Consider the following 25332-nt stretch of genomic DNA (forward strand, 5'->3'; position numbering starts at 1 on the left):
GGTCGTTCTAATCAAAAGCCCTAAAAAATCTGTATGTAATTTGGAAAAAAACTTAACTCCGTTAAGGTTTTTTAACGGGGGACCATTGTAGGAAAAATAGGTGAAAGGTGGGACTGGTGGGGGGAATATTCTGAGGTGGGATTATTAATGGCCAATAAGGTTTAGGTGAGATTATTACAGACCAATTTCCCTTTTTCATATGAAGCACACTTTTTTGTTAATATTCTTATTACCCATATTTCTTATATTATCATTGGTATAAATAAGATTAGACATAAAAAAAGATCAATTTTGTTTAAATATATAAATAATTGTGGTTTTGGTCATTTTGTCAGCTTAGTCTAAATGTTTCATTTTTCGCCTGTGGGTCTAAAAAGGTTTCACCGTTGCCATTTTAGTCAACTGGGTTAACTTCATCCATTTTTTATGTTAATGAGAAGAGCAATTCAGTCATTTTATATGTAATTCTGGTAACTAAAAGGGCAATTCGGTTATATGGCCGAATTGCCCGTTCTCGTTAACAGAAAAAATGGATGAAGTTAAAACCAGTGGACTAAAATGACAAAAGTGAAACTTTTTTAAATTCACAGACGAAAAATAAAACCATTACACCAAACTGACAAAATTACACAAAACAAACTCAATATAAAAAATAAAAATACATATCCTAACTCAATATAAAAAATAAAAATACATATGTATTTTTATTTTTTATATTGAGTTACGATATGTATTCCTAGAATCAAGAAATGAAAAGGGAAAACCCTCGAAGTTTACAGTGATAAAAACCCCTTTAAATCTCGCTTTCAAATCTCAAAACTCAAAACTTAATCAAATCTTCTGCGATCTCGTGGTTCTTCTCGATTGGCGTCTGCTCACTGTAATTCCTTCTTCTCTTCTTCGATTTAATAACATTTTTGCTTCAAATATGTTATGATTTGTTTATCAGGCTTCACATTTTACGGCACTGTACTAATTTGATCTGTAATTACATCCTCCGATCCATACATTTGGTTCTCTAACCCTAACCCAGTACCTTCTTCCTCCAGTTTAATGCTCGTGCCCTAGATCAATCTCTACATCTCTCTCAATTCAATTTCACCTACAGGTAAATCATCATCATCATCATATTCTATACAATTCGATTCACTTTACTAGCAATTCACCATTGAATCTCGAACCAAATTTACTGCATTAGCTGTTAACTTAGGGTTTTTTTATAGGTTTTGATTGTTCGCATGGGTTTTAGGTTACGATTTGTGTCCAATTTGTAGATCTGTAGGTCTGACGGAGTATCCGATGTGTTTGATTTCAGTATTTTTGTTGAATTGAAGTTTCGTTAGGCATAATTAGTTTGATTTGTGTGTGTTTGATCTGTGATGTAATTAGGTTTATGATTTGATTTAGGTGATTTGATTGCTGTGTGAAGAGTTAATTTATGAGATTAGATTGTTGTGTGTGAAGAATGGAATAGTTTCGATTCGTTTTAGATTGATTTAGGCTATTTGATATGTTTTTGCAGTGTTTAGTTAATTTAGTTGCATGATGTAGGATTTTGTAATTGAAATTTTGTGAGGAGTATTCAGTTTTCAGGTTTATGTGATTGGCTAAATTGAACGTTCGTTAGGCATAACCAGTTTAATTTGTGTATGTTTATTTAGCTGATTTGGTTGATGTGTTTGAAGAATCGATGATTTGGACATAGTTGTTAAAAGCCATCGCCTCTTGCGCCTTAGGTAGGCGAGGCAATTGCGCCTTAAGTCAAGGCAATTGCGCTTTAATTCTCCAGGCGATGGTTCATGCGCAAATTCTGGCGATATTTCTAGATTCTTGAGAGTTTTCGGCCAAATTCTTTAAATTCTGGCAAGGTTCTAGCTAGATTTCTACTTTTATCTAACGAAACTGCTTTTCTACACTAATAAACTAGCATTTTATAATTTTTGGTACTAAATAGACGATTTTAAATGTTATATAATAGCTTTAGTTTATTTTATTTGAATAATAGTATTAATTTTCTATTATATAAAAATATTTTAACATTTTTTTTGTGGTACGCTTTTTTTTTTTTCTCAGGCCCGCGCTTTTTTTGCGCCTTGCGCCTAGGCCCCAGGCGAGGCCTATGCGCCTTGAGTGCGCCTAACGCCTTTAATAACTATGGATTTGGATCCATGTTAAGTTAATTTATGCGATGAGATTTGGAATGAATAGTTTGAATTCATTTTAGATTGATTTAGGCGATTTGATTTGGTTTAGCAGTGTTTAGTTAATTTAGTTGCATGATGTAGAATTTTTTATAATTGTAGTTATGCGAGGAGTAATCGGTTTTCAGGTTTATGTGATTGGCTGAATTTAACTTTTGTTAGGCATAACTAGTCTGATCTGTATATGTTTGATCTTTATTTAATATTATTTACATATTTAGTCCTTTCAGGTGAAATGACAAAAATACCCTCACATGCAAGTCACATGATCAGATTTAACAAAAAAAACTAACTGGGTTAGGGTTAAAGGACAAAACATGTAACAAAATTCCCTATAAAGGGCAAAACCTGTTAAAATTCGTTGAAAAGGATACCGCCTAAAAAAGGGTATCAAGATAAAGGACAAAACGTGTAATTTTTCCTAGTTTTTTTTTTTTTTGTTGAAATAGGGAGTAATTTAATCATGTATGTAAAAATCGCTAGGCGCTAATCGGGATTAATCGAATTGGAATCTTATATGTAATTTTTCAAACTTGTATATTTAATATACAATTTTTTTTTTCAATATTTGTATATAATTTTTCAAATTTATTACTCGTATTTGATTAATAAGTATAAATTTTCAAATACTTAAAAAGATTGATTTAGGGTTTAGTTATGTTCCTTTAGTTAGTTTTTTTTTTTTTTTGAAATAGTGAGTAATTTAATCATGTTTGTAAAAATCGCTAGGCGCTAATTGGGATTAATTGAATTGGAATTCTATATGTAATTTTTCAAACTTGTATATTTAATATACATTTTTTTTCAATATTTTGTATATAATTTTTCAAATTTATTACTCTTATATGATTAATAAGTATAAGTTTTCAAATACTAAAAAATATTTGACCAATTTTGACTGCCTTTGGTCTTTTAGGTTTGACTAGGTGAAATTTAATCGGTAAGCTACTGATTACCAATTAATCCCGATTTTTACAACACTGGGCATAATAGATAAACAAGAGAGTATAAGCTCATGATTCACTATAATTCTCATTCGAGAAAGTAAACCAAACGAAGTATAAAAGTACAAGGACGGGCTTGCTACTGAACATATATTGGATTCGTATGCCATATAAAAAGGGGGAAAACTGATGGATTAAGTCACCATATTATTTAATGTAATCATATCGTTTTATAAAGAAGTTTCCCTGTAACGTTTGTCGAACTTGTTACATTGTGGCCAACTATTAGAATCTTTTAAGGGGCAACTGGCCAAGTTGAATGTTAACTCGTTTTCATTGGTCAAAGTCAACGTATTTCTTGTTTGGGATTTCGGTTATTTATATATATATATATATATATATAGGGCCAGGATCATTTCAGAACCATAAATATTTACAGAACTCGCAGAACTCCTAATAAACAATTTTTTTATTATATATTTTTATGTTTAGGATAATTTTATCATTTATTATGTGTATTTTTACGATTACATATATATATCCATACGTGCCATAGGAAGTCTGCATTTCACTTTGTGTGGATTACCTTTAAACTTATGAATTTGCAAAAGTGAATTTTGATTTTAAAGAAGTTGGTATTTACATCAATTTGTTGTGCAGTAAATTGAGAAAAAAGTTGAATCATGGATGAGCTAAAGACAGCAATGAATGACCACTTGGATCAAATGCAAGAAGTTATCGAGAAAATTTCTTCTGAGCTTCGAGTTGGAATGCAACCAGCAATGGATAATTTCATCGGTTTCTTTCACGCCATTGATTGGAAGGTACACCTTTCCACATTGATCTATATCGGTCACACAGTACCAATTTAGTTTCAAGATTAAATATATAACAAGCTTCTGTTATTCTGTGTCATTGATATCTTTCCACTTTATTTTACAATCTTTATTTTACCTCTCTTCAAAAGCTAGGGCTACAATCTTGTTCTTGTTCGTTTGTTAAGAAATATATGTGTTCACGAACTGTTCATGAACACTTACCAAACGGGATTTCTTGTTCATGTTCGTTTGTTAAGGAAATGAACGTGTTTGTGTGTTAACTTTAGGCAATGAACGAAAACGAACTTTGATGAACACAGACTAATGTTCATGAACACAAATGGAAACAAATGAACACAAACAAGCGTTCATGAACAAATTTTTTAATACACTGACACTTATTAAATATTTTATTTGTCGGAATTTTGAAGTAATTAAACAAAATATAAAAACTAAAACACCAACGAAGTACTATTGAACACAATCGAACACGTTACTGAACGTTCGCGAACATAAATAAACGAACGCGGCCTCTGTTCATGTTCGTTTGTTTAACGAAATGAACGAAATTTCTTGTTCGTGTTTGTTTGTTTAATAAACGAACGAACTTCCCGACGAACGATTCACGAACTGTTAGCCGAATGTTCGTTTGCAGCCCTATCGAAAGCTGATTGTAAGTTCTAAATGTTCTTTCTCAGGAACCTTGGTTAGTGGGCTTGTTGGCGTTTCACTTTATGGTGCTAATAATAATCTTCACGTCAAGGAAAAATATCAACTTTCAGATGTACCTGTTTCTTCTGTCATGTAGGTTTACTATCTCTTGAGCTACAGTTGTTTATGTATTGTACCAATAAATGTCAGTTTTTTTTTGAGCATGAATAACGTCTAGAGCTAGAAAAATGGGCGGGTCTTGCTGACTAACGGGTCAAAAATGGCTAATCTTTTGGTAATGGCAGGTTTGATTGTTCAGAACATTTTCTTATCCATATTTGTTAAGTGTTAACAATTAGTGTCTCAAATAAGTGTTAACATTTGTCCCTAAGGATTGGTCATTTTTGCGACTTTCGTCCTAAGGTATGTATTTTCGCATCTAGATCCAAAAGGTTTGAAATCTTGCCATTTTCGTCTATGAGGTTTGGCAATTTATTGCGATTTTCGTCCCTCGAGGTTTGGCCCTCGGGGACAAAAATGGCAAGATTTCAAACCTTTTGGATCCAGATGCAAAAAGTCAAACTTTGGACAAAAGTTGCAAAAGTGGCCAAACCTCAGGGACGAAAATGGCATTTCCATATTATAAATTTTCAACATTTGTAGGCAAAGAGTGGTTGTACTCAATGTTTAGTGGGATTTTCAAAAAAAAAATTGATTTTTCACTTTTAACCTAAACCTATTTGATTTTTTTACTTTTAACCCAAAAGTTTTCGTCTTTCGCAATTAACCTCGCAACTTTTTTACTTTCAACTTTAGTCCCTCATACTTTTCGTCTTACGCAAATTTTTCGTTTTACGTTCCGTTTTAAATTCTGCGAGTTAACACGGCGCAACGTGTGTGCGGTTCAATATTGTCTATTTTTTTTTTCAAGTTTGATAGGTTCGTTGCAATGTGCGAGTAATAGGTCAACTTAGTTATTCTTTAATATGTTTTACGTTCCGGTCTAAGTTATTCGTATTAACACGCTGCAAGTTCAGCGTTGATAGCCCCGCCGCAACGCGGGGGGTGTTTAATACTAGTTGAAATTCAAATATCATTATTGTTGTAATGTATTAGGCATCTATGTAAATTCCAAGTGAATTAGGGTGTGTTTGGGAGTGTCTAAGGGCCCTTTAACCATCATTAAGCAAAAGAAAACTAATATCTCCTTGTGTTCTTGCTAGAAATGGGTTTAGATCTTTAGAGGTGATTTTTTTTTATGCTAGACCCGAATTAATACTTTCAGTAGCTTAATAATTATGTATGACATAATTGGCAAATGTGATTTTTTTAGAGACTATTCACACTCCCCCCCCCCCCCCCCCTGTCTCTCTCTATACATACATAGATACATATAGAGAGAGAAAAGGGACGTGAAAATAAGATTTATGAATGTGAAAATAGTGGAAGCCTTTTTTTATGCTAGACCTGGATTAATACTTTCAGCAGCTTAATAATTATATATGACATAATTGGCAAATGTGATGATCATCGAAAGGGCTTTGTATTCAACTGTATAGAAAGATGACATCTACCTTCATTCGCCATTTGATTTGAAAATTTCATGATAAATGATTGTTTTACTCTAAACTGATTCAGGGATTGTGCACGTTATATACACGTATAGGCTAAGTAGTTAATGCGGTAAAATATCGGATATCGGTCATGGACCGATATTTGAGATATCGGTTATCACGGTGGGATATCGGTAATTTTAATATTATGCTAAATTTATATATATAGCGATTTAACACTAACAACTGTAACAAGTAAGAACTGACTAAGACTTAAAACACTAACATTTAACAGTAATAACTAACAATTAAGACTTAAAACACTAATAGCAGCAATAAGAAGATAAATGAACGGTAGAAATAAGAAGAATGGTGCTGATATCGGGAAAATCGGTGATTTATCGTTCAAATATCGGTCCTATATCGCTGATATTATCGGTACCGATATTCTGACCAATATTTTGTACCGCTATCTCGGCAGGAGACCGATTACCGATATATCACTGATATATCGGGATATTAACTGCATAGCGTATAGGTACACCCTAGGAGACATTTGACCCGTCTTATTTTGGCTACTTATTTAACATTACTATATTGACCCGTTACGACCCAAGCAAACAGCTTTTTACAAATTTTAGTTTGTGTGAATTGCATGCAACTTAAAGTAAGCTTTGACTTTCTATCTAAACATGACGGATGCTTATTCCGAATTGATCATACTGATTTCCGAGTGATCAAATTGGTGCAGTGGCTGGTGTCTATCTTGCTGAAAGGCTAAACACCGTGTTGAGTGAAAACTGGAAAAGCTTTGCTGGTCAAAATTATTTTGACCGTCATGGAGTCTTCCTCTCGGTGCTCTGGTCCGGGCCTCTTCTTGTTTTCGCAACCATAATTCTGGTTAGTGATTTTAATATGTTTTATTTTCACTTTTCTTTTCAACCTTAATAGTGGCATGTTTTACCCATTTATTTATAATTGGGTCAATATGCGTCGTGTTTATCTTAAACGGGTCAAATAAAATACAATTAGTTAAGAGGAGAACAGGTCATATGGGCAAGGTTTAACAAAACGGAAACGAGTTTCGAGGCGTTTTCCCTTCGCCTCACGAGGCGTAAGCCTCGAGGCGTAAGCCCAAGGCGGAATTAAAAAAATAAATATAAAATTGTATATCTTATAAAAATAATAATACTAACTAAATTCATCATCAAAATCATCAAAAACACACATAAAAAAGACATAAATTGCTTGAAATTGACATAAAAAGTCAAAAACATCAAAAACAAATATCAGAAACCCCCTGAGGCGCAGCCTTTTTAGCGCCTCAGCCTCTTTGAGGCACACGTACACTAGAAACCCCCTGAGGCGCGCCTCAGAGTCGTTTTTTAAAACCATGCATATGGGCGAACAAACGCTGAACGAGTTGAAATCTGCTCAAAGCCTATTTTTACTAAATTACTAGGGCTGCAAACGAACCGAACGAACACAAACAAGAACAAGGTCTTGTTCGTTTGTTAAGGAAATACATGTGTTCACGAACACTTACCGAACAAGATTTTTTGTTTGTGCTCGTTCATTAAAGAAATGAATGTGTTCATGTTCGTTTGTTAATTATAGGTAACGAACTCAAATGAATGTTCTTGAACACAAATGAAAACAAACGAACACAAATAAGCGTTCATGAACAAAATATATAATGCACTGATACTAGGGGTGAGCGGAAAACCGAAATAACCGAACCGTAAGCGAAATAACCGAAATAACCGACAAAACCGAACCGAAACAAAAACCGACGGTTCGGTTTTTGGATTTTTAATAACCAAAAATTTCGGCTCGGTTTTCGGATAACCATTTTCAATAACCGAAAAAAACCGAACCGAACCGAAACAAAAAAAAACATATATTTTTATGTTGCCCATGCTATTAGATATTATTAATTTTATTCTTGAATATTAAGTACTTATAATAAAAATATTAAGATGTTTATTTATAATTGAGATGATTTATTTATTGCCTATAACAAATAACAAAGTTTAATATAAAAATTAAACAATCTTCAAAGTATTACAAAAGAAAAAGTCCTAATAAAAACTTTGAAGAAACATAAAAATAGATTAGAAGGTTAGGTTTATGTAAACATTTTTAATTAAAAAGATTAAGTATAATAACTTAAATGTAACCATATAAGAAAGATTCTTAAATTTTGAATTATATTTTTTTGTTTTTGAATCTTACTTACTTTTGTTTCAAAAACCGAAAAACCGAACCGAAAAGCGAAAAAAACCGAAACCGAAACCGACATTTCGGTTTCGGTTTTGATTTTGCCCAAAAACCGAACCGAACTGCGCACACCCCTAACTGACTAAATATTAATTATTTGTCAGAATTTTGAAGTATTTAAATAAAGTATAAATATTTAAAACACCAATGAACTTTCGAACATAAACGAACACATTACCGAACGTTCACGAACAATAATGAACGAACGCGACCTCTGTTCATGTTTGTTCATTTAACTAATTGAACACAATTTCTTGTTCGTGTTCCTTCATTTATTAAACAAAACGAACGAACACAAAGGAACTTCGTGCCGAACGGTTCACAAACTGTTCGCTGAACGTTCAGTTCATTTGCAGCCCTATAAATTAATTACTGCATGCAACCTCCTAACGCTTTTCTTTGGAAAGTTTTAGTTTTTTCTTGTATCAAAAGTGTTTTTTGATCATAATTAAATCATTAAATGGATAAAAAAGTGTTAAGTGAGTCGATCTTTTGACCCGTTATAGGCAATGCCCTGTTTCAATCTTTTGACACACACACACATTATCCATGTTTAGTCTAGGAATCATTAATCGACACAATTTTATTACCCGTTCTTTGCAGGTCAACACACTTTTCTCTTTATGTCACCTTATCGTGAAATGGAAACGAGCAGAACTCAAACACCGTGCTAGACTTTCTGCCACCAAACAGGATTGATCTTCTGTATCATGTACAATTTGTGCTTGATCTTATGAGATGCTTCTCTATTAAAACACGGATTTAGGTGTAGTTTGTAACCGGCATAGATCACATACTATCGATATTCTAGCGTTGTTTTTTGTTTTGTTGTGTAAAATTTTGGTTTTACCTTTACAAATTGAAGTTAACCTCTTTTGTGACAGTCATGTTTTGCAACTTATAAGTACTAGGTTCAAGAAGCTTTGTAGACAAGGCGACCCGATTTGTTAGCCAACGGGCTCGTGAAAAAAAGCCTAATAAACCATCATACTTGTAAATCATATGCAACTTTTTATGCTGAAACTAGACCTGGCAAACGGGTCGGGTCGGGTTGGGTCATGGGTCAAAACGGGTTCGGGTCGAAACGGGTTCGGGTCAAAACGGGTCAATTAAAAAAAGGGTTGTTTCGGTTCGGGTCGAAACGGGTTCGGGTCAAAACGGGTTCGGGTCGGAACGGGTTCGGGTCAGAACGGGTTTCGGGTCGGGTCGGGTCGGGTTGGTTAAAAAATGTTTTATTAACTATCATATTTATTTTAATAGTAACTGTGTAGCTTATTATTTGAATCTTGAATTTATTAGCAAGAGATTAGTATGTTATAGTTGACGATTGAGTTGTATGATTTTATGTGTTTAAGTTGATGATTGAGTAACTCAAGGATTATTAAATTTTAAACTCTCAGTTCTGTAAACATTTTATTACCATTTCGTATCTCTTATAAACTACTGTTTGGTATGCCATTTAAGGTGAGGGCTCTTATGAAACGGTACGGGTCGAAACGGTACGCGTCGAAATGTTACGCGTCGAAACGGTTTGAGTCGAAACGGTTCGCGTCGAAACGGTACGCGTCGAAATGCTACGCGTCGAAACGGTACGATTCGAAACGGTATGTGTCAAAACGGTACGGATCGAAACGGTACGGGGTACGGGTCGAAACGGTTGGCGTCGAAACGGGTACGGGTCGAAACGGTTGGCGTCGAAACGGTACGGGTCGAAACGGTTCGCGTCGAAACGGTACGGGTCGAAACGGTACGCGTCGAAACATTACGCGTCGAAACGGTTTGAGTCGAAACGGTTCGCGTCGAAACGCTACGCGTCGAAACGGTACGATTCGAAACGGTACGTGTCGAAACGGTACGGGTAGAAACGGTACGCGTCGAAACGGTACGGGTCGAAACGGTACGCGTCGAAACGGTACGCGTCGAAACGGTACGGGTCGAAACGGTACGCGTCGAAACGGTACGAAACTCATCCCGACCCGAAACTCGTCTCGTGCGGAAACTCGTGTCGGCCCAAAACCCGTTGCGATCCGAAACCCGTCACATGCAGAGACCCGTGTCGGCCCGAAACCCGACCCGGACCGGCCCCGTTCCGATGTATAACTTGCGTCGTGCCGAAACCCGTCTCGACCCGAAACTCAATTTGAACTGAACCCGTTCCGATCCAAAATCCCTTTCATGACGTAACCCGTCTCGTGCGGATACTTGTGCCGGCTCGAAACCCATTCCGACCCAAAATCTACCCCATTTCTTTAAGACACTAACCCACATTGACCCAATTCTTTAATGTTGTCGACCCGTTTTGACCCGAAAATAACAAGATGGAATTTGAAGTGACCCATTATGACCCATTTAGTTAGAATATCTTACCCAAACCAACCCATATAATTTTAAAAGCAACCCAAACTGACCCGCTTGGAAGACTTTGGGTCAAGATTGCCCCCTCTAGCTGAAACCAATAATTTAAAAACCGTTGGTTACGAGCTAATAAACCAAGCACTAAAAGAAATGGCCGAGTTTCGAGCCTGTGTTGATTAGTTGAAGGGGTGAATCGTCATAGCCGCTATTTGATGGCTAAAAGGCCCGAAAAGAATTAATCGATTGAGCAAACTAGACAAAACCAGCGAAAACAAAGCAAAACTGCTGAGAAACCATGTATGCTTGCCTCTTTTGCAGGTAGACGAACCATTTTTTATTACAGTTAAAGAGTTTCAGGTTTGATATCCGAAGAGATACCTCCTAACTGGGCCGACCCAACATGTTTGGACCCCAACACATATGGATCCACAAGGGCTTTAGCACATTCCATCTCTTATTATCAACATATACATTCACAAGTTTTGCTTACGTCATGGGAATAGTTTTGTTAGGTAAGTGGCCCCTTTTGGCGGCTACCTTTTGGCTTTTGTTTTTTTTTTTTTTTCATATAATAGTTATTTATAGTTGATGCCAAATTACAATTTTATCCCAGGTGTAAAATTACGATTTCGCCCTCGATTCAAAATAAAATTTTGCTGTTGCCCCTTGCTTAAATTTACGATTTTGCCCTCAGTTAAAAAATACAATTTTGCCCCCAGTTCAAAATAAAAATATTGTTATGCCCTCAGCTAGAGTCCTGCCAAATTACGATTTTGTTCCCAGTTTAAAATTACGATTTTGCCCCAGCTAAAAATTATGATTTCGCCCGCAACTCAAATATTACGATTTTGCCCCCATTTAAAAAAATGGTTTTGCCCTCAGTTAAAAATATTATTTTACCTCCATTTTAAAATTACGATTTTACCTCAGCTAAAAATTGCAATCTTGCCATCGTTTTTTTTCCTTTCGCAAAACCATGGTAGTGTTTTATTTTACTTTGTTGACTTAATTTTGTTTTTATTCATGCCAACACAGCTGGCTAGCACTCGCTAATTGGTCCTGACAAATTATTGTTTTGCCCCCCAACTCTAAGTTACACGCTTGTCATCGTTTTAGTTATTTCTTTTTATCATAACTATGGTACTGTTTTTCTTTAATTGGTTAACTTGATGTGTCTTTTTTTGATATCATGTTATACGTAATATGTATAACTAACCGAAATAAAGACGTACATGTTATTAACCTAAGAAATACTCGGTTTAGTGCCCGACAACGCGGGCGACGCATAACTCTAGCTGCCTAATCATGAAAAATTAAAGTTTTGCCCTGAGCCTAAAATTACGGTCTTATCATTATTTTTTTTGATAGCAAAGTTATAGTAGTCTTTTTTTAATTGATTGAGAATTATCCGGCCATTGCCCCGCAACGCGAGCGGGGCATCTACTAGTTACTTATATACCGAAAGCTTAACTCCCAGTAGAAGAATCTTATTCCTTTCCTGCTTCACACGTCACGAGCCTTGCTCCATACCTTATTCTCTGTTTACTTTCCTACTCTCATATGTTTACATTTCGATTGTCATGAATCCTATACTGACTTGAGCGCATATACTTATTTAAAGACTCCCCGGTCTTTGATCCTTTCTAACGAGTTGAGCTGTTTATGTTGTTTTGCAAAGATGACAAAGTGTGCTCGGCCGTTAGATTTTTGCATCTACAACAACGAAGTATGGTTTTCAAGTTATGGACAACAAAGAAAACATTTGTTTACCTTTTCATAATATTAAAATCGACCGTAGGATTTAGTTTTTATTTAAAAAGACTTAAAACTATTGTCAAACTATCAAAATGAAGAACAATAAAGTAAATAAAAACCCAATGATTATAAGATCTTTTACTGATAACCGATCTAAAAAACAAACCTGAAATCAAATCATAATCATCATTACAAATTACATTACACATTACTATAAGAGTTATATGACATTTTAGTTTATGTGGTTTGAGTCATTTTGCCAGTTTAGTCCAAAGGTTTCATTTTTTACCTGTGGGTCCAAAAAAGTTTCACCATTGCCATTTTAGTCCACTGGATTGTGACGGTGAAACCTTTTTGGACTCACATGCAAACAATAAAACCTTTGGACTAAACTGACAAAATGCCCAAACCACAGGGAGTAAAATGACATTTAACTCTTATTATAATTTTCAACATGTTTAGACATAAAGGTGTTGTAACTTATGCTTTGGGGTTTTTTAAAAAAATGAATTTTTTACTTTTAATCCAAAACTATTAGATTCTTTACTTTTAACTCAAAACTATTTGATTTTTTTTATTTTTAACCGCAAAACTTTTCATCTTTACTTTTAACCCAAAACTATTTGATTTTTTACTTTTAACCACAAAATTTTTCATCTTTTGCAATTTAAACTCACAACTTTTTTAACCTCACAATTTTTTACTTTCAACTTTGCTCTGTACTTTTCATTTTTTGTAAAATTTTCGTTTTATGTTCTATTCTAAATTTTCCAGTTTTTACGTTTGTTCCGTTCATCGTAACACGCGTGTCCTAGACTGACTTAGTTATTCTTTTATATATTTTCCATTCTGATTTAGTTTTTCCGCATTAAATGTTAGTGGTCGTTAACAGAACAGAAGTATGACATCGGTGTCCGCCCCTGCCGCAACGCGACAGCACTTAATAGTTGAAGGGGTATGGTCCCAGATCTCGCGTCAGCATCGACCGCGAGTGACCATTACCCTTATCAAAACCCCCACCAGTTAACAACCTACTTGTGCCCATGCGAGAACGCATCGACACAAGGGGTGAATCCAATCTATCTAGTAACGAAGGAGGACTTACATGGAACATGAGAACGGTAGAGTGATGCGACATAGCATCACATCTGGTGTATGAAAACGGAAGCATTCACAGCGATGCGGCCTCGCACCGCGTCCAGTGAACACTTCTATCAATACAAGGAAGCTGGATAACAGCAACAGTCACCACAGGCGACGATGCGGCCAGCACCGCATCTCGCGTATTTCTTGATCACTAGCAAGAGACGCGATAACATCAGATGTTACCGCAGACAGCGATGCGGCTAGCACCGCATCCTATACGCTCAACAAGTGGGACTGACACCACAGTGCAAGTGGAACCAATGGCAGTCACCTGTCAGATCTACGGAAGCGACAGACTGACGTGGCGTCGTCTCAACGGCCGACATGTCTGACACACCTGCAAAGGTGCAGCATGCCGTCAGTCTATCCATCCACCTCCTCCTTCACTCCTCGGCTATAAATACCAACCCCAAACCAGGTTTGAGGTATCTCTTCACAACTCTCTCACTACTACTACTATCTTACTTTGCTTTCCAAGCAAACTACTGATTCTCACGTCGGAGAGTGGTAACAAGGAGCACCCCCCCACCCCATCCTCCTTGTTACGAGTCACGGTTTGTTTCCTTGTGCAGGAGATCAACCCACCGGTGATCCAGCCAGCGATCCTCGAGAGGAAGGGATTAACCCTTCTTGACGAGACCAGTGAGTTAACCCTTCCCGGTTAACCATTGTTTCATCATTGGCGTCCACCGCTACTCTTAGCACTTTTTCGATCATCCTTTGTCCTCTCTCAAAATCATGACTGATCACCAAAACAATACTACAGGGGATAATCCACTCCCCACCAACACAGGAAATGTGGGGAGTACCCCACCGGAACCGAATCCGGGCCATATCGGCACATCAACGCAAAGGGGTCCATCCCTAACGTTCGGGCATGACTTATCACAGTACGCATCTGTGATCCCCCCGAACATGGACCCCCACATCTGGTATGACCAACAGGCCACCCTGCTGGCCGCAACATACAACCGCGCTTGTGCGGAAGCGCACATACAAGCTGGGCCAACCCCAGCACCGCACACCCCTGCCGATCGTATTTTACAATACGAAGGCAGGGCGCGTTCACGTCCAGCTTCGAGAAGCAGACGCGAGGACCGCGGATCATCTTACTGTTCGGTCCACACAATCAACGAGGATGATTCCGCATACGAGTCCCACACCAGGGGACCAGTGCATACCCGCCTAGGTCCTTATATTGAGGACAGACGACGGTCTGCATCCCGACATGGCTCTGGAATTCAGAGCCGGTTGGGCCCACAACCATACACCGAAGGGTATGGTCGTACCGACCCAGACGACCGTACATATTGTGGGGATTCACATGACACCTGCAGCAGACCGGGAGGACGCAACTATGTTCCTCCCACTCACCCCCACAGTACATACCTCAGGGCTGCAAAACGCCCTGAAAACCAGCCCTATAGGCCGAAAGCTGCGGCCGAAAACTCCAAATTCGCCCCGCGAATAGCCCACGCCCATGTCACCACAACAAAATTCCCATTCAACGTTGGGAAATATAGTGGTTCATCCGACCCGGATGACCACATGAACATTTTCATAGGCGCAGGGTGCAACGGCCAGTGGGACGAACCCACTTGGTGCAATTTTTTCCCCCCAGACCCTTACGGGTCTGGCCAGGGCTTGGTTCGATTTTTTACCAGTGGCATCACTGGACCCATTCGAGGACTTTCATGCCAAGTTTCTCGCTCATTTCAGCCAACAACGACGTCACACGCGTGACTCGTTGGACGTCATGAATATCTGGCGCAGAGACAACGAATCCCTAGAAGCATTCGTTGTCCGATACAATAAGGAGTGCCTGGAAATAGGCGACGTGGCAGATCAAATGGCACGGAACCATTTCATCAGGGCCGTGAAAGATAGGCAGATGGTTATAACCATCTCCGACAAAGAAGGCTTGCCTAAAAAATGGGAAGATGTCATGACCGCAGTCAAGACATATGCCCAGACACAGCGGTCCCTCGAACCGCATGTGACAAAGGCAGAACCCCAGGCCGAAACTTCCAACCACGGGTCCAAGCGTAACAATAAACGCAACCGTGACGTAGGGAATAGCGATATTTCCAAACCATACGTCCCGCGGACCAACCTGTTTGACCCGAGGAAACGCAGCCCTCAACGGGACAACCGGGCACCAAAGAAAGATTCTCGGGACCGTAACTGGACCGAGATCAACATGTCGCCAAGCGAGGTCCTTCTTGCGGACCCGCAATTCTTGCGACCGACCCAACCGATGAAGTCCAAGAAAAATCAGGACCTCACACTCTACTGTGAGTATCACAAGGACTCGGGCCACACCACCAACAACTGCATCAGTCTCCGGCTGGAGATTGAGCGGGCCTTAAAAGAGGGGAAACTGCAACACCTTTTGCCAGGTGGGCAAAAACCCACGAAGCGCATCACCCCTCATGGCGAAGGTACCTCCTCCGGAAAGAGAACCATGTACGTGGCTTCCTCCCACATGATCAACGGAGGCAAAGGTAGGCCGCGCAAAGCGGCGAGAAGGCCGGACAATGACTGGAAAGACGAGCAAGTCGTCTTTCCAAAAGTCCGAGCGGACCGCGCGATAGGCGCGCCGTCGTTATTACAGGCCAACTGGCACATTACTGCACCGAGCGTCTATTCATCGACCCGGGCAGTACTTCTGACATAATCTACGAACAATGCTTCAACCAGTTCGATCAAGAGGACAAAGATCGGTTGCAAGCAGTAGATTACCCATTGGCCGGGTTCGCAAGTGAAACTGTCTTTCCCTTAGGCCAGATCACTTTTCCTGTGCGTCTTACCAGCGGCAGACACACAAGAATAGAAGAGGTAAACTTCATGGTTTTACCTCACACCTCCAGATATGACGTACTCCTTGGGAGAGAATCCCAAGGCGATTTCAATATGATTACATCCGTCCCCCACTCTGCTGTCGGTTTTCCAACCGAATCGGGGGTCGCGATAATCTACGCACGAAAAGACGTCATGATGACGGACGAACTACGTCCGACCAAGGTCGCAAGGCCTACCCCCAACAACCAACCAGAGAAATGGGTTCTCAACGCGAGATACCCAGAACAAAAGGTTACATTGGGTCACGCTTTGTCCCCGACCACAAGAGCGCACCTGAAGCAGCTTCTCTTCGGGAACCAAGACATTTTCGCATGGACACCCGCAGACATGACAGGGGTCCCGCGTGATATTGCGCAACACCACTTGAATACCTCACCAGGTATCAAGCCGGTGATCCAAGGCCAAAGCCACCTTGGGTCCGCTAAAAATCAGGCGATGCAAGAGCAAGTCGAAGAACTGCTCTCCGCAGGCATCCTGCGGGTAGTCAAATACCAGACTTGGTTATCCAACCCAGTTATGGTAGAAAAACCATCCGGAGGCTGGCGCATGTGCGTCGATTACAAAGACCTTAACAAAGCCTGCCCTAAGGATTGTTACGCACTTCCGGAAATCGACGAAAAGGTCGATAATCTCGTACCATTCAGATGGAAGTGTTTCCTCGATTGCTACAAAGGGTACCATCAGGTACAAATGGCGATCGAGGATGAAGACAAAAACCGCATTCCGCACTCCCACCGGGAATTACTGTTATACAAAAATGCCGTTTGCGTTGCGCAACGCGGGCGCAACCTATCAAAAGCTGATGAACGACACTTTCCGCGGCCAAATAAGCAAAAGTGTCGAAATCTACATGGACGACCTAGTCGTCATGAGCATGGAGGAAGATACCATGCTCACAGACATTGAAAGAACATTCCAGACTCTGCGAAGCATTAACATAAAGCTCAATCCAGGGAAATGCTCATTTGGAATGGAAGAAGGCAAGTTCCTTGGGTTCATCGTGACAAAAGATGGATTCAAGGTAAACCCGGAGAAAGTTCAGGCGATCGAGCGCATGCCATCGCATTCATCGATGAAAGATATGCAACGACTAGCCAGCAGGCTAGCGGCACTCAACAGATTCTTAGCCAACCATGCAGCTAAGTCTTACCCTTTCATCAAAACCCTGCGGAACTGTTTAAAGAAAGAACAATTCCAGTGGACCGCAGAGGCCGAAAACGCCTTCCGGGAAATGAAGGAGTGTTTGATACAACTCCCAACCTTAACCGCACCACGCAAGGAAGAGCCACTCATATTATACCTATCTGCCGCGGACAACGCGGTAGGTGCGGTATTGATAGTGGAGCGGGAGGGGGTTCAAACACCCATCTATTATATCAGCAAGATGCTCAACGACCCAGAAACAAGGTACTCAATAATGGAAAAATTGGTGCTAGCATTGGTGCACGCCTCAAGACGGTTGCGACGCTACTTCGCAAATCACGTCATCACAGTGCTAACCAATTACAGGATCGGCCCGATCCTATCGAAACCTGAGATTTCTGGGAGATTAGCAAAATGGGCAATAGAGCTGGGCGCGCACACGTTGAACTACAAACCGCGCCCCGCGATAAAAGGCCAAATCTTAGCTGATTTCGCTGCCGAAATACCGGTGAATCGCATCCAAGAATGCGAACAAGCACAAAACCCTGCACCAACGCCATCTTCCTTAGAAACTTGGGCACTATTTACCGACGGTGCCTCCAACGAGGAAGGTGCGGGCGCAGGTCTGCGACTCGTCAGCCCTGATGGCCAAGAACTTACATATGCCATCCGCCTCGATTTCAAAAGCACAAATAACGAGACCGAATATGAAGCCCTACTGGCAGGACTACGTTTAGCAGTCAAACTCGGCGTGCAGCATCTGGAAGCACACGTCGACTCTTTGTTGGTTGCAGGACAAATACGCGGCGACTATGCCGCAAAGGGGGATATCATGATCCTCTACCTCGAGCAAGCCCTGCAACTAACATCCAAATTCGCTTTGTTCAATATTCGACATATTAATCGAAGCGAAAACAAGTCCGCGGATGCACTATCAAAACTCGCATCCACCAGCTTCCAACACTTGGCAAAGGAGATACGCATCGAAATTCTGCAAAATCCTTCGGTACCCCTGCGCCAAGTCAACGTCATTCAATACGGTATAACATCATGGATGACACCTATTATCGCATATCTGCAATCAGGTGTGACCCCCGAAAGCAAATCAGAGGCACGCAAGTTACAATACAAAGCGTGCCATTATCAAATGGGAGACGGTATCTTATACCGCAAATCATACCTAAGGCCTCTACTACGATGCGTCAACCCCCAAGATGCCACATACCTCATCCGAGAGATACACGAGGGCATTTGTGGCATACATGCTGGACCACGCATGGTAGTGGCTAAAATCATGAATGCCGGGTATTACTGGCCCGGCATGCACCTGGACGCCGTCAAAGAGTTGCGCAAATGCATCGACTGTCAACGTCATGCTCCAAAAACTTTGCGGCCAAAGAACAACTTAGTCCCCGTCACAACCGCATGGCCCTTTCAGAAATGGGCAATTGACGTTATGGGACCTTTCCCTGACGCTCCGGGTGCGGTCAAATTTATCATGGTAGCGGTTGATTACTTCACAAAATGGGTAGAAGCAAAACCACTTGCTTCAACCAGTGCTATGATAACAAGAAAATTCATTTGGGAACACATCATCTGCCGTTTCGGTTTACCAATGTGCATTGTCACCGATAATGGCACCAACTTCGCTGCCGACGAATTTCAAAAATGGCTAAAAGAACTACACGTTGAACATATATTCTCATCCGTGGCACATCCGCAAGGAAACGGCCAAGTTGAGAGTATCAACAAAAGCCTAGTCGAGGGCATCAAAGCAAGGTTGGGAACAACCAGGCGTGGCTGGGTCGATGAACTCCCAAGTATCCTATGGGCTCACCGTACTAGCCCAAAAACAAGCAATGGGGAAACACCCTTCAGCCTAGTCTACGGTTCAGAAGCGGTGATCCCCGCGGAAGTAGGTCTCCCCTCTCCTAGAATGTTGGCTATTGAAAAACTAGACAACATCACAGAACGCAGGATCGATTTGGACCTCTTGGAAGAAAGGCGCGAAAACGCTGCTATCAACGAGGCCAAATATAAATCCAAAATTGAAAAGTACTACAACACGCGAGTCCGCGTTTATACTTTCAATCCAGGAGACTACGTCCTACGCGACAACGAAGCATCTAATGCTGAGCGCCCAGGCAAACTTGCCCCCAAGTGGGAAGGACCCTACCTCATCAAAGAGGTCTTAGGAAAAGGCGCATACAAATTACAAACGTTAGAAGGCGAACCTATCGCACGAACATGGAACGCACAACAGCTTCGACGCTGTTATATGTAAGCCATGTTCCTACATTTTCTATGTAACATAGCGGGCCGCAGGCCATTGGCAAATAAATAAATAAGCAATTTTATACATTATTGTTTGTTACTACTATTACAAATGCGTGTTCCACTTTGCGGTATCCCAAAAACAGATTGGCAAAATCTTCATTCGCGATACCCATACAAAGTGGTAACCACACACAAATATTGTAATAGGCCAGCAAAAGGCAAAAAGACATGCATATTTATCCGGCCGGATAAACAACTTTTTTGTTAACACTTAACACAATTCCTGAGCCCAAAAAGGCAAACAATGGAATTGACGCGTACCCATACGACAAAGGTATGGAGTATACTTGACCCCATTCACAAATGGGTAGAGTTCCGGATATGTAAGCTTTTACAAAGTTTACACAATTCTAAAACCCTAACGGGGTAAATAACAGAATTGACGCATACTCATACGACAAAAGTATGGAGTATACTTGACCCCATTCACAAATGGGTAAAGTTCCGCATACATACGTTCAAACATGCAAGAATTAAAAACACTTGTACAAACTGAACAAAAAACTTTATATTCAAAAAATTCAAGCACCCACGCGATGCTTAATGGATTTACATAAAGTTCCTAGTATATACAAGAGGAAAACAAAAAGGGGGCGCACTTGCCAACCTAAACCCTATTTCGTACCGCTGGTACCCGCGTCATCTCCAGCACCACCAGCGGGATCTTCCTCTTCTGCATCGGCATAGAGCATCCGCAGCCGGTCAACGTAGTCCGCAGCCTCTAAACAGTCGTCCAAATTCTCCACACAAGAGAGGGACGTATCATAAAAGGAGGCTACGGCCGCGTTCAGGCGACCTTCGGTATCCACGTCCCGAAAACCGGATCGCTCTTCGATAACACCGCCTATGGACATGATGTTCATATGGGAAATGCAACGATTATAACCAGCTTTAAAGCCAGCGTCACGAGCACGCTGCTTGACCAAGTCCAAACCAGCTGCGGTTTCAGGAGCATCCATAATGGCCTGAACAATCTGCAACACAAGGATAATAAAGTCAGCATATGGTCAACCTTTGGCTCAAACATCACAACATACTTACACGCGCGATGCCATGACTCCGCATCCACTCGCGATCAGCCTCCAGCTGGTTAAAAGAAGATGCCAAGGCATCCTTGGCCTCCACAGCAGTGCTAGCTCGCTCTTCCGCTGCAGTCATACGGGCTGTGAGGTCAGTGACCGCGACCTCCCGGGTCTGAACCTCAGCCTGTCAAAGAGCAGACAACAGTTTATTCAGTAAACATTTTCAAAAAGCAGGGAAATATAAAACAAAGGTAACAAGTCATACCTGAAGGCTGGCAACAACTTTATCCAAACGAATGCGCTCAGCATTCGCCACTTCAAGAGCCTTGGACGAACGGCTCTCCCTCTCTTTGGCCTCCTCCAGGGCCTTCGCAGTACGGGCCCCCGTTTCCATGGCCTCTTCCAGCGCTTTGACAGCCAGGGCCTCTGCCTGTTGCGCTTTAACCGCAATGGCCTCAGCTACAGCTTTCTCCTTGCCCAAGGCAACGTTCGCTGCCTTGGCATTCGTCAACTCCTGACGAGCACGAAACAGATTGTCATTCTGCTTCCCCCAAGATTCATTCCACTTCTTGCGCTCATTGGAATACTTTTCATTCCAACTCTTGCGTTCATCAGAAAGAAGTTTGGCAAGAGTACGAACCTGTTTCAGCTGAGCAGTGGCAGCCCACTCCGAGGTCTGCTTCTGCTTCTCAAAAGCAGCTCTATCCTTCTCAAGCTGCTCCGCACCCGCACGAGCAGCCTTTACCCACTCTTCCGCTTCGGCCCGCAAGCGAGCAACTTCATCCTCTCTGCGGCCTAACACCTTGTAGTCTTCCAAAATAGCGTTAGCCACTATGGAACTTCCTACTAGCAAGGTGGAGAGTTGATTGATGCGCAACTCACGGGGGGCGGCACGGGCACGTTCCACTTCAAAGGGGGTGCCCAAACCACACAGAATCTCCTTACACGCAGAAGGGTCGTTGGAAATATCATCCCCCTGCATAACAGTCCAGGGGGTCGGTGATAAACAGTACTTCGACCCTGGGTGTAGGTGCGGTAATAATACTCCAATTCAGACTCCCCAGGCTGAATTGGAAGCCCATCATACCCCACACCACCGGCAGACGAACCGGTACCCTTCTCACCAGCAGAAGACTTCTGCGGCTCTCATTAGGGGAGATCAGATTGTTAGAGGAATCCACAGTGTCGAATATCTGGTCAGCAGTCTTTTCCACCGTCTTCTCCACGTTGGGATCGCGAACCGGCCCAACAAAAGGGGTCGCAGGCTCCTTGGGCACAACAGGCTCCTTCGGTACACCCGCACCCGCAGCAGCGATATGCAGGAGAGACGTAGGGAAGTCAAAGAAAGAATAACCTTCATCTTGGGATTCTGCAACACAAAGAGCAACACTTGTTAATCCAACATATTATACATGCAAAACAATAAAAAGGGATATACTTACCAGCAGCAACCGCAGGTTTCTTTTGCGCCGGAGCAACCCTTTTGGTCTGCAGTCTCCGACGCTTTGGTTCACCACCACCAGCAGCCTTCTGCTCTGGTCCTCTTTTCTCACCAACAATGGGGGGAACCGCAGCAGTTCCACCCGCAGCCGCACCACTACCTATAACACCCAAACCCTCAAGGGTGTCAGATACTACCACGTAATCGGTATATCCGCGATAACAAGATCGATAGGTACCTGCGGCTTCAGAAACTGAAGAAGGGGCAACTGAGCCTTCAGCCCTCCCCTTGCCACGACCCCGCGTGGTCTTCTTCACCGGTTTTTTCTCCGCATGCTTTTTGAGGATGCGCTTCTCAAACTTCCCCAAATCCGCAAGGACAGCTGCATTGAAACAATCAAGAAAACCAGTCAAAAAGATAAACTGGACAAACAGATGCAACTTACGACATACCTCTTGCGTCTCCCGGCACAGGGGCTTCCAGGATTGCGCGCGTCGGTACGCGGAAGTTGCTAACAATTTCTACGTTGAAGCCTTTCTTCAGCTCAACCGCAATAAGCTCAACCCGGCCCTTGAAATCGGGCTCGAACATTCATCACAAGCCAACCGCATCCACTGATACAACACATGCATGCAGGTTACTACAAGGCTTAGGAAATAAGAAAAACAACAAAGAGTAACAAACTTACCACCACTCTTTTCCCGCAAAACGGGCCTTGCCTTCCTATCCGGTCTAGTGAGCATCACCCGCAACACCCACAGCTGATTGTTATCCAACTTCTTGAGTTCAATAGGCCGCAGCCTAGAGAACCAATCCACAGTCTTTGCGGTGGCAACAGGAATATCTTCATCAGAAACTCCAACGTTGACATTCCTGAAAGACATGCTGGCATAGACCGCACAGGCTTTAACATAGAAGAATTTCTTCTTCCAGCCTGTCACACCCTTAGGAGGCGTCATCAACTTCAAGCTCCCATGCCGTTGAGTAAACGAGAAAAAACCAGTGTTCACCGTCAACTGGTAAAATCGCCGGAAATTTTCAACTGTAATGGGCAAGCCATGGGCACGGAATGTATATTCAAAGTTCCTGATTCAGAACATTCCAAAGGGACTAAGTTGGGAGATATGGAGATGATAATACTCCAACACCTCCGCAACGAACACCGTCACCGGCAACCTAAGGTTGCCGTCGTTGAAAAAATCAGCCCACAAAGTTATATAACCGGCCGGAGCATCGGCACCGGTATCCCCCTCTTGTGGGTAGGTGGCATCCCACTCGTCGGCCATTTGAACAGTGGTCATCAGGGTTTTAAAACCACCTTTCGACCACTTCAACACCGGTAAGCCACCAACGGCAACATCCACGTCGTCCTCGTCATCTTTATCAGTATCCACTACAGGTTGTTCAGGGTTTTCACCCTCCACAATATGTGGATTTGACGGTTCAGCCATCAAGAATATAAAAGATGAACACTAACATCTCACCGGAATTTTCAACAAATATCGTCGGAGAAGACAAAGGAAAGGTTTCTCTCACCGACAAATTTTTGAAATTTCGAACAAGTGAGAGGAAACCACGAATAGTTTCCCCTTATATACCCATCGCAATTAATGCGGAGGGAGAAAACGAATCATCACGTTCAAAAAGAACGAATTGCGCGACACCACGTGTCAAGCGCCGTTTTCGCTGACGGTTATCACGCGCGCGTGGCCGCCCACGCGCCTGACATAAGAGATGTTTACACTCTTTGCTACAGTGCATTTAATGCCTCGGACAGTGCAAACGTCCTTTCATTTCAGCACATGCCAGAAAATCTCACCAACTTCCACCAACTCACACGTGCGCTCAGCCACGTATGTAACAAAAAGCGACTACCTTATTCAATTGCAAGCGGTATGCGGTTTCTCTGGTTCTCGCACCATAACCCATATCGCATATCGTTTTTTTTACATACCCCTAAAAATAGGCAAAAATATATATCTCCACACTATAAGGGGGTATAATACCTTTCCGCACTACCCACGAGCACACGTGGAATATGCGGAAATGACACACACGAGCCCGTTCAGGTGTGTCAGATACTCAGAACCAGCGTTGTTCTTTGGACTGAACCGCATCTCAGAAATAGGTAAACCGCATTGCCTTCATTCTCTTCAAGCTTCAAATCCCTCCTGTCCGGTTCACAACCGCAGAGGGTACATGAACACCTTCTTTAACTTGAAGAAGGAAGGGAATGTACGCACGCGCACATCAGCAACCCTGACTCCTGAACCTTCAAGAGCCACATCCGAGCAACACACCCGTTTCGAGCGAATATGGGAATGCAAAACCGCAGACACTCATGAGTCACTGCGGACATAACCATAGCTTCCGGAAATGGTTGCTACAGTGGAGCCACAACTAACTCCACATCGAGGGACGAAACTACTCCAAGGAAAACTCATCGGTATTGGAGCGGGAAGGAAGGTGCCTAAGGAAGAGATGCGGACGAAATCCACAATAATCACACGAGCCCTTGTCGAACAACAAGCGGTCGAACAAGCGGTAACAAGTCTGCTTATGACTTTGTTACCCTACTTGTACGTTGGATAGAATAAACAATGATGGGCATTACCATGCCTATGATCATGTTTATTTGACCATTATCCAGAATCACATTGTTCGACCAAACATGGCCAACAATGACGCAAGTACCCAACGTTGCTCCCACAACCGTGGCCAACAATGTCAAGCAACGAGGTAACCGCAAAAGACGTGCGGTTACTTGAGAGCTAATGGGAAGAACATGAACACCCCACGAACGGAATCATCATTAGATATCCAA

General features: G+C 41.7%; 1 protein-coding gene across 3 annotated transcripts; it reads left to right on the top strand.

Annotated features, from left to right (window-relative positions):
- The first annotated feature begins 743 nt into the window (after positions 1-743).
- On the top strand, positions 744-9330 carry LOC110881086 (transmembrane protein 18). 3 transcript variants are annotated; one of them, XM_022129458.2, is made up of 6 exons: positions 744-880; positions 1050-1108; positions 3806-3969; positions 4662-4767; positions 6919-7067; positions 9051-9330. In XM_022129458.2, the coding sequence occupies exons 3-6, from the start codon at positions 3829-3831 to the stop codon at positions 9144-9146; spliced, it is 492 nt and encodes a 163-aa protein (XP_021985150.1). In that variant the 5' UTR covers positions 744-880; positions 1050-1108; positions 3806-3828; the 3' UTR covers positions 9147-9330. The 3 variants fall into 3 exon arrangements, with proteins under 3 accessions (XP_021985150.1, XP_021985154.1, XP_021985159.1); XM_022129462.2 differs by having other exon boundaries at positions 750-880; positions 1034-1108; positions 9051-9320; XM_022129467.2 differs by lacking the exon at positions 1050-1108 and having other exon boundaries at positions 750-880; positions 9051-9320.
- The last annotated feature ends 16002 nt before the right edge of the window (positions 9331-25332 follow it).

Source organism: Helianthus annuus, chromosome 1, assembly GCF_002127325.2.
Source record: "Helianthus annuus cultivar XRQ/B chromosome 1, HanXRQr2.0-SUNRISE, whole genome shotgun sequence".
Classification (NCBI taxonomy): Eukaryota; Viridiplantae; Streptophyta; class Magnoliopsida; order Asterales; family Asteraceae; genus Helianthus; species Helianthus annuus.

Bases quoted from the DNA above. Each gene is read 5' to 3' on its own strand.
- LOC110881086 (XM_022129458.2), top strand. From the start codon at position 3,829: ATGGATGAGCTAAAGACAGCAATGAATGACCACTTGGATCAAATGCAA. The intron at 3,970-4,661 runs GTACACCTTTCC...GTTCTTTCTCAG, and splicing joins TTCACGCCATTGATTGGAAG to GAACCTTGGTTAGTGGGCTT. The intron at 7,068-9,050 runs GTTAGTGATTTT...CGTTCTTTGCAG, and splicing joins TTTTCGCAACCATAATTCTG to GTCAACACACTTTTCTCTTT.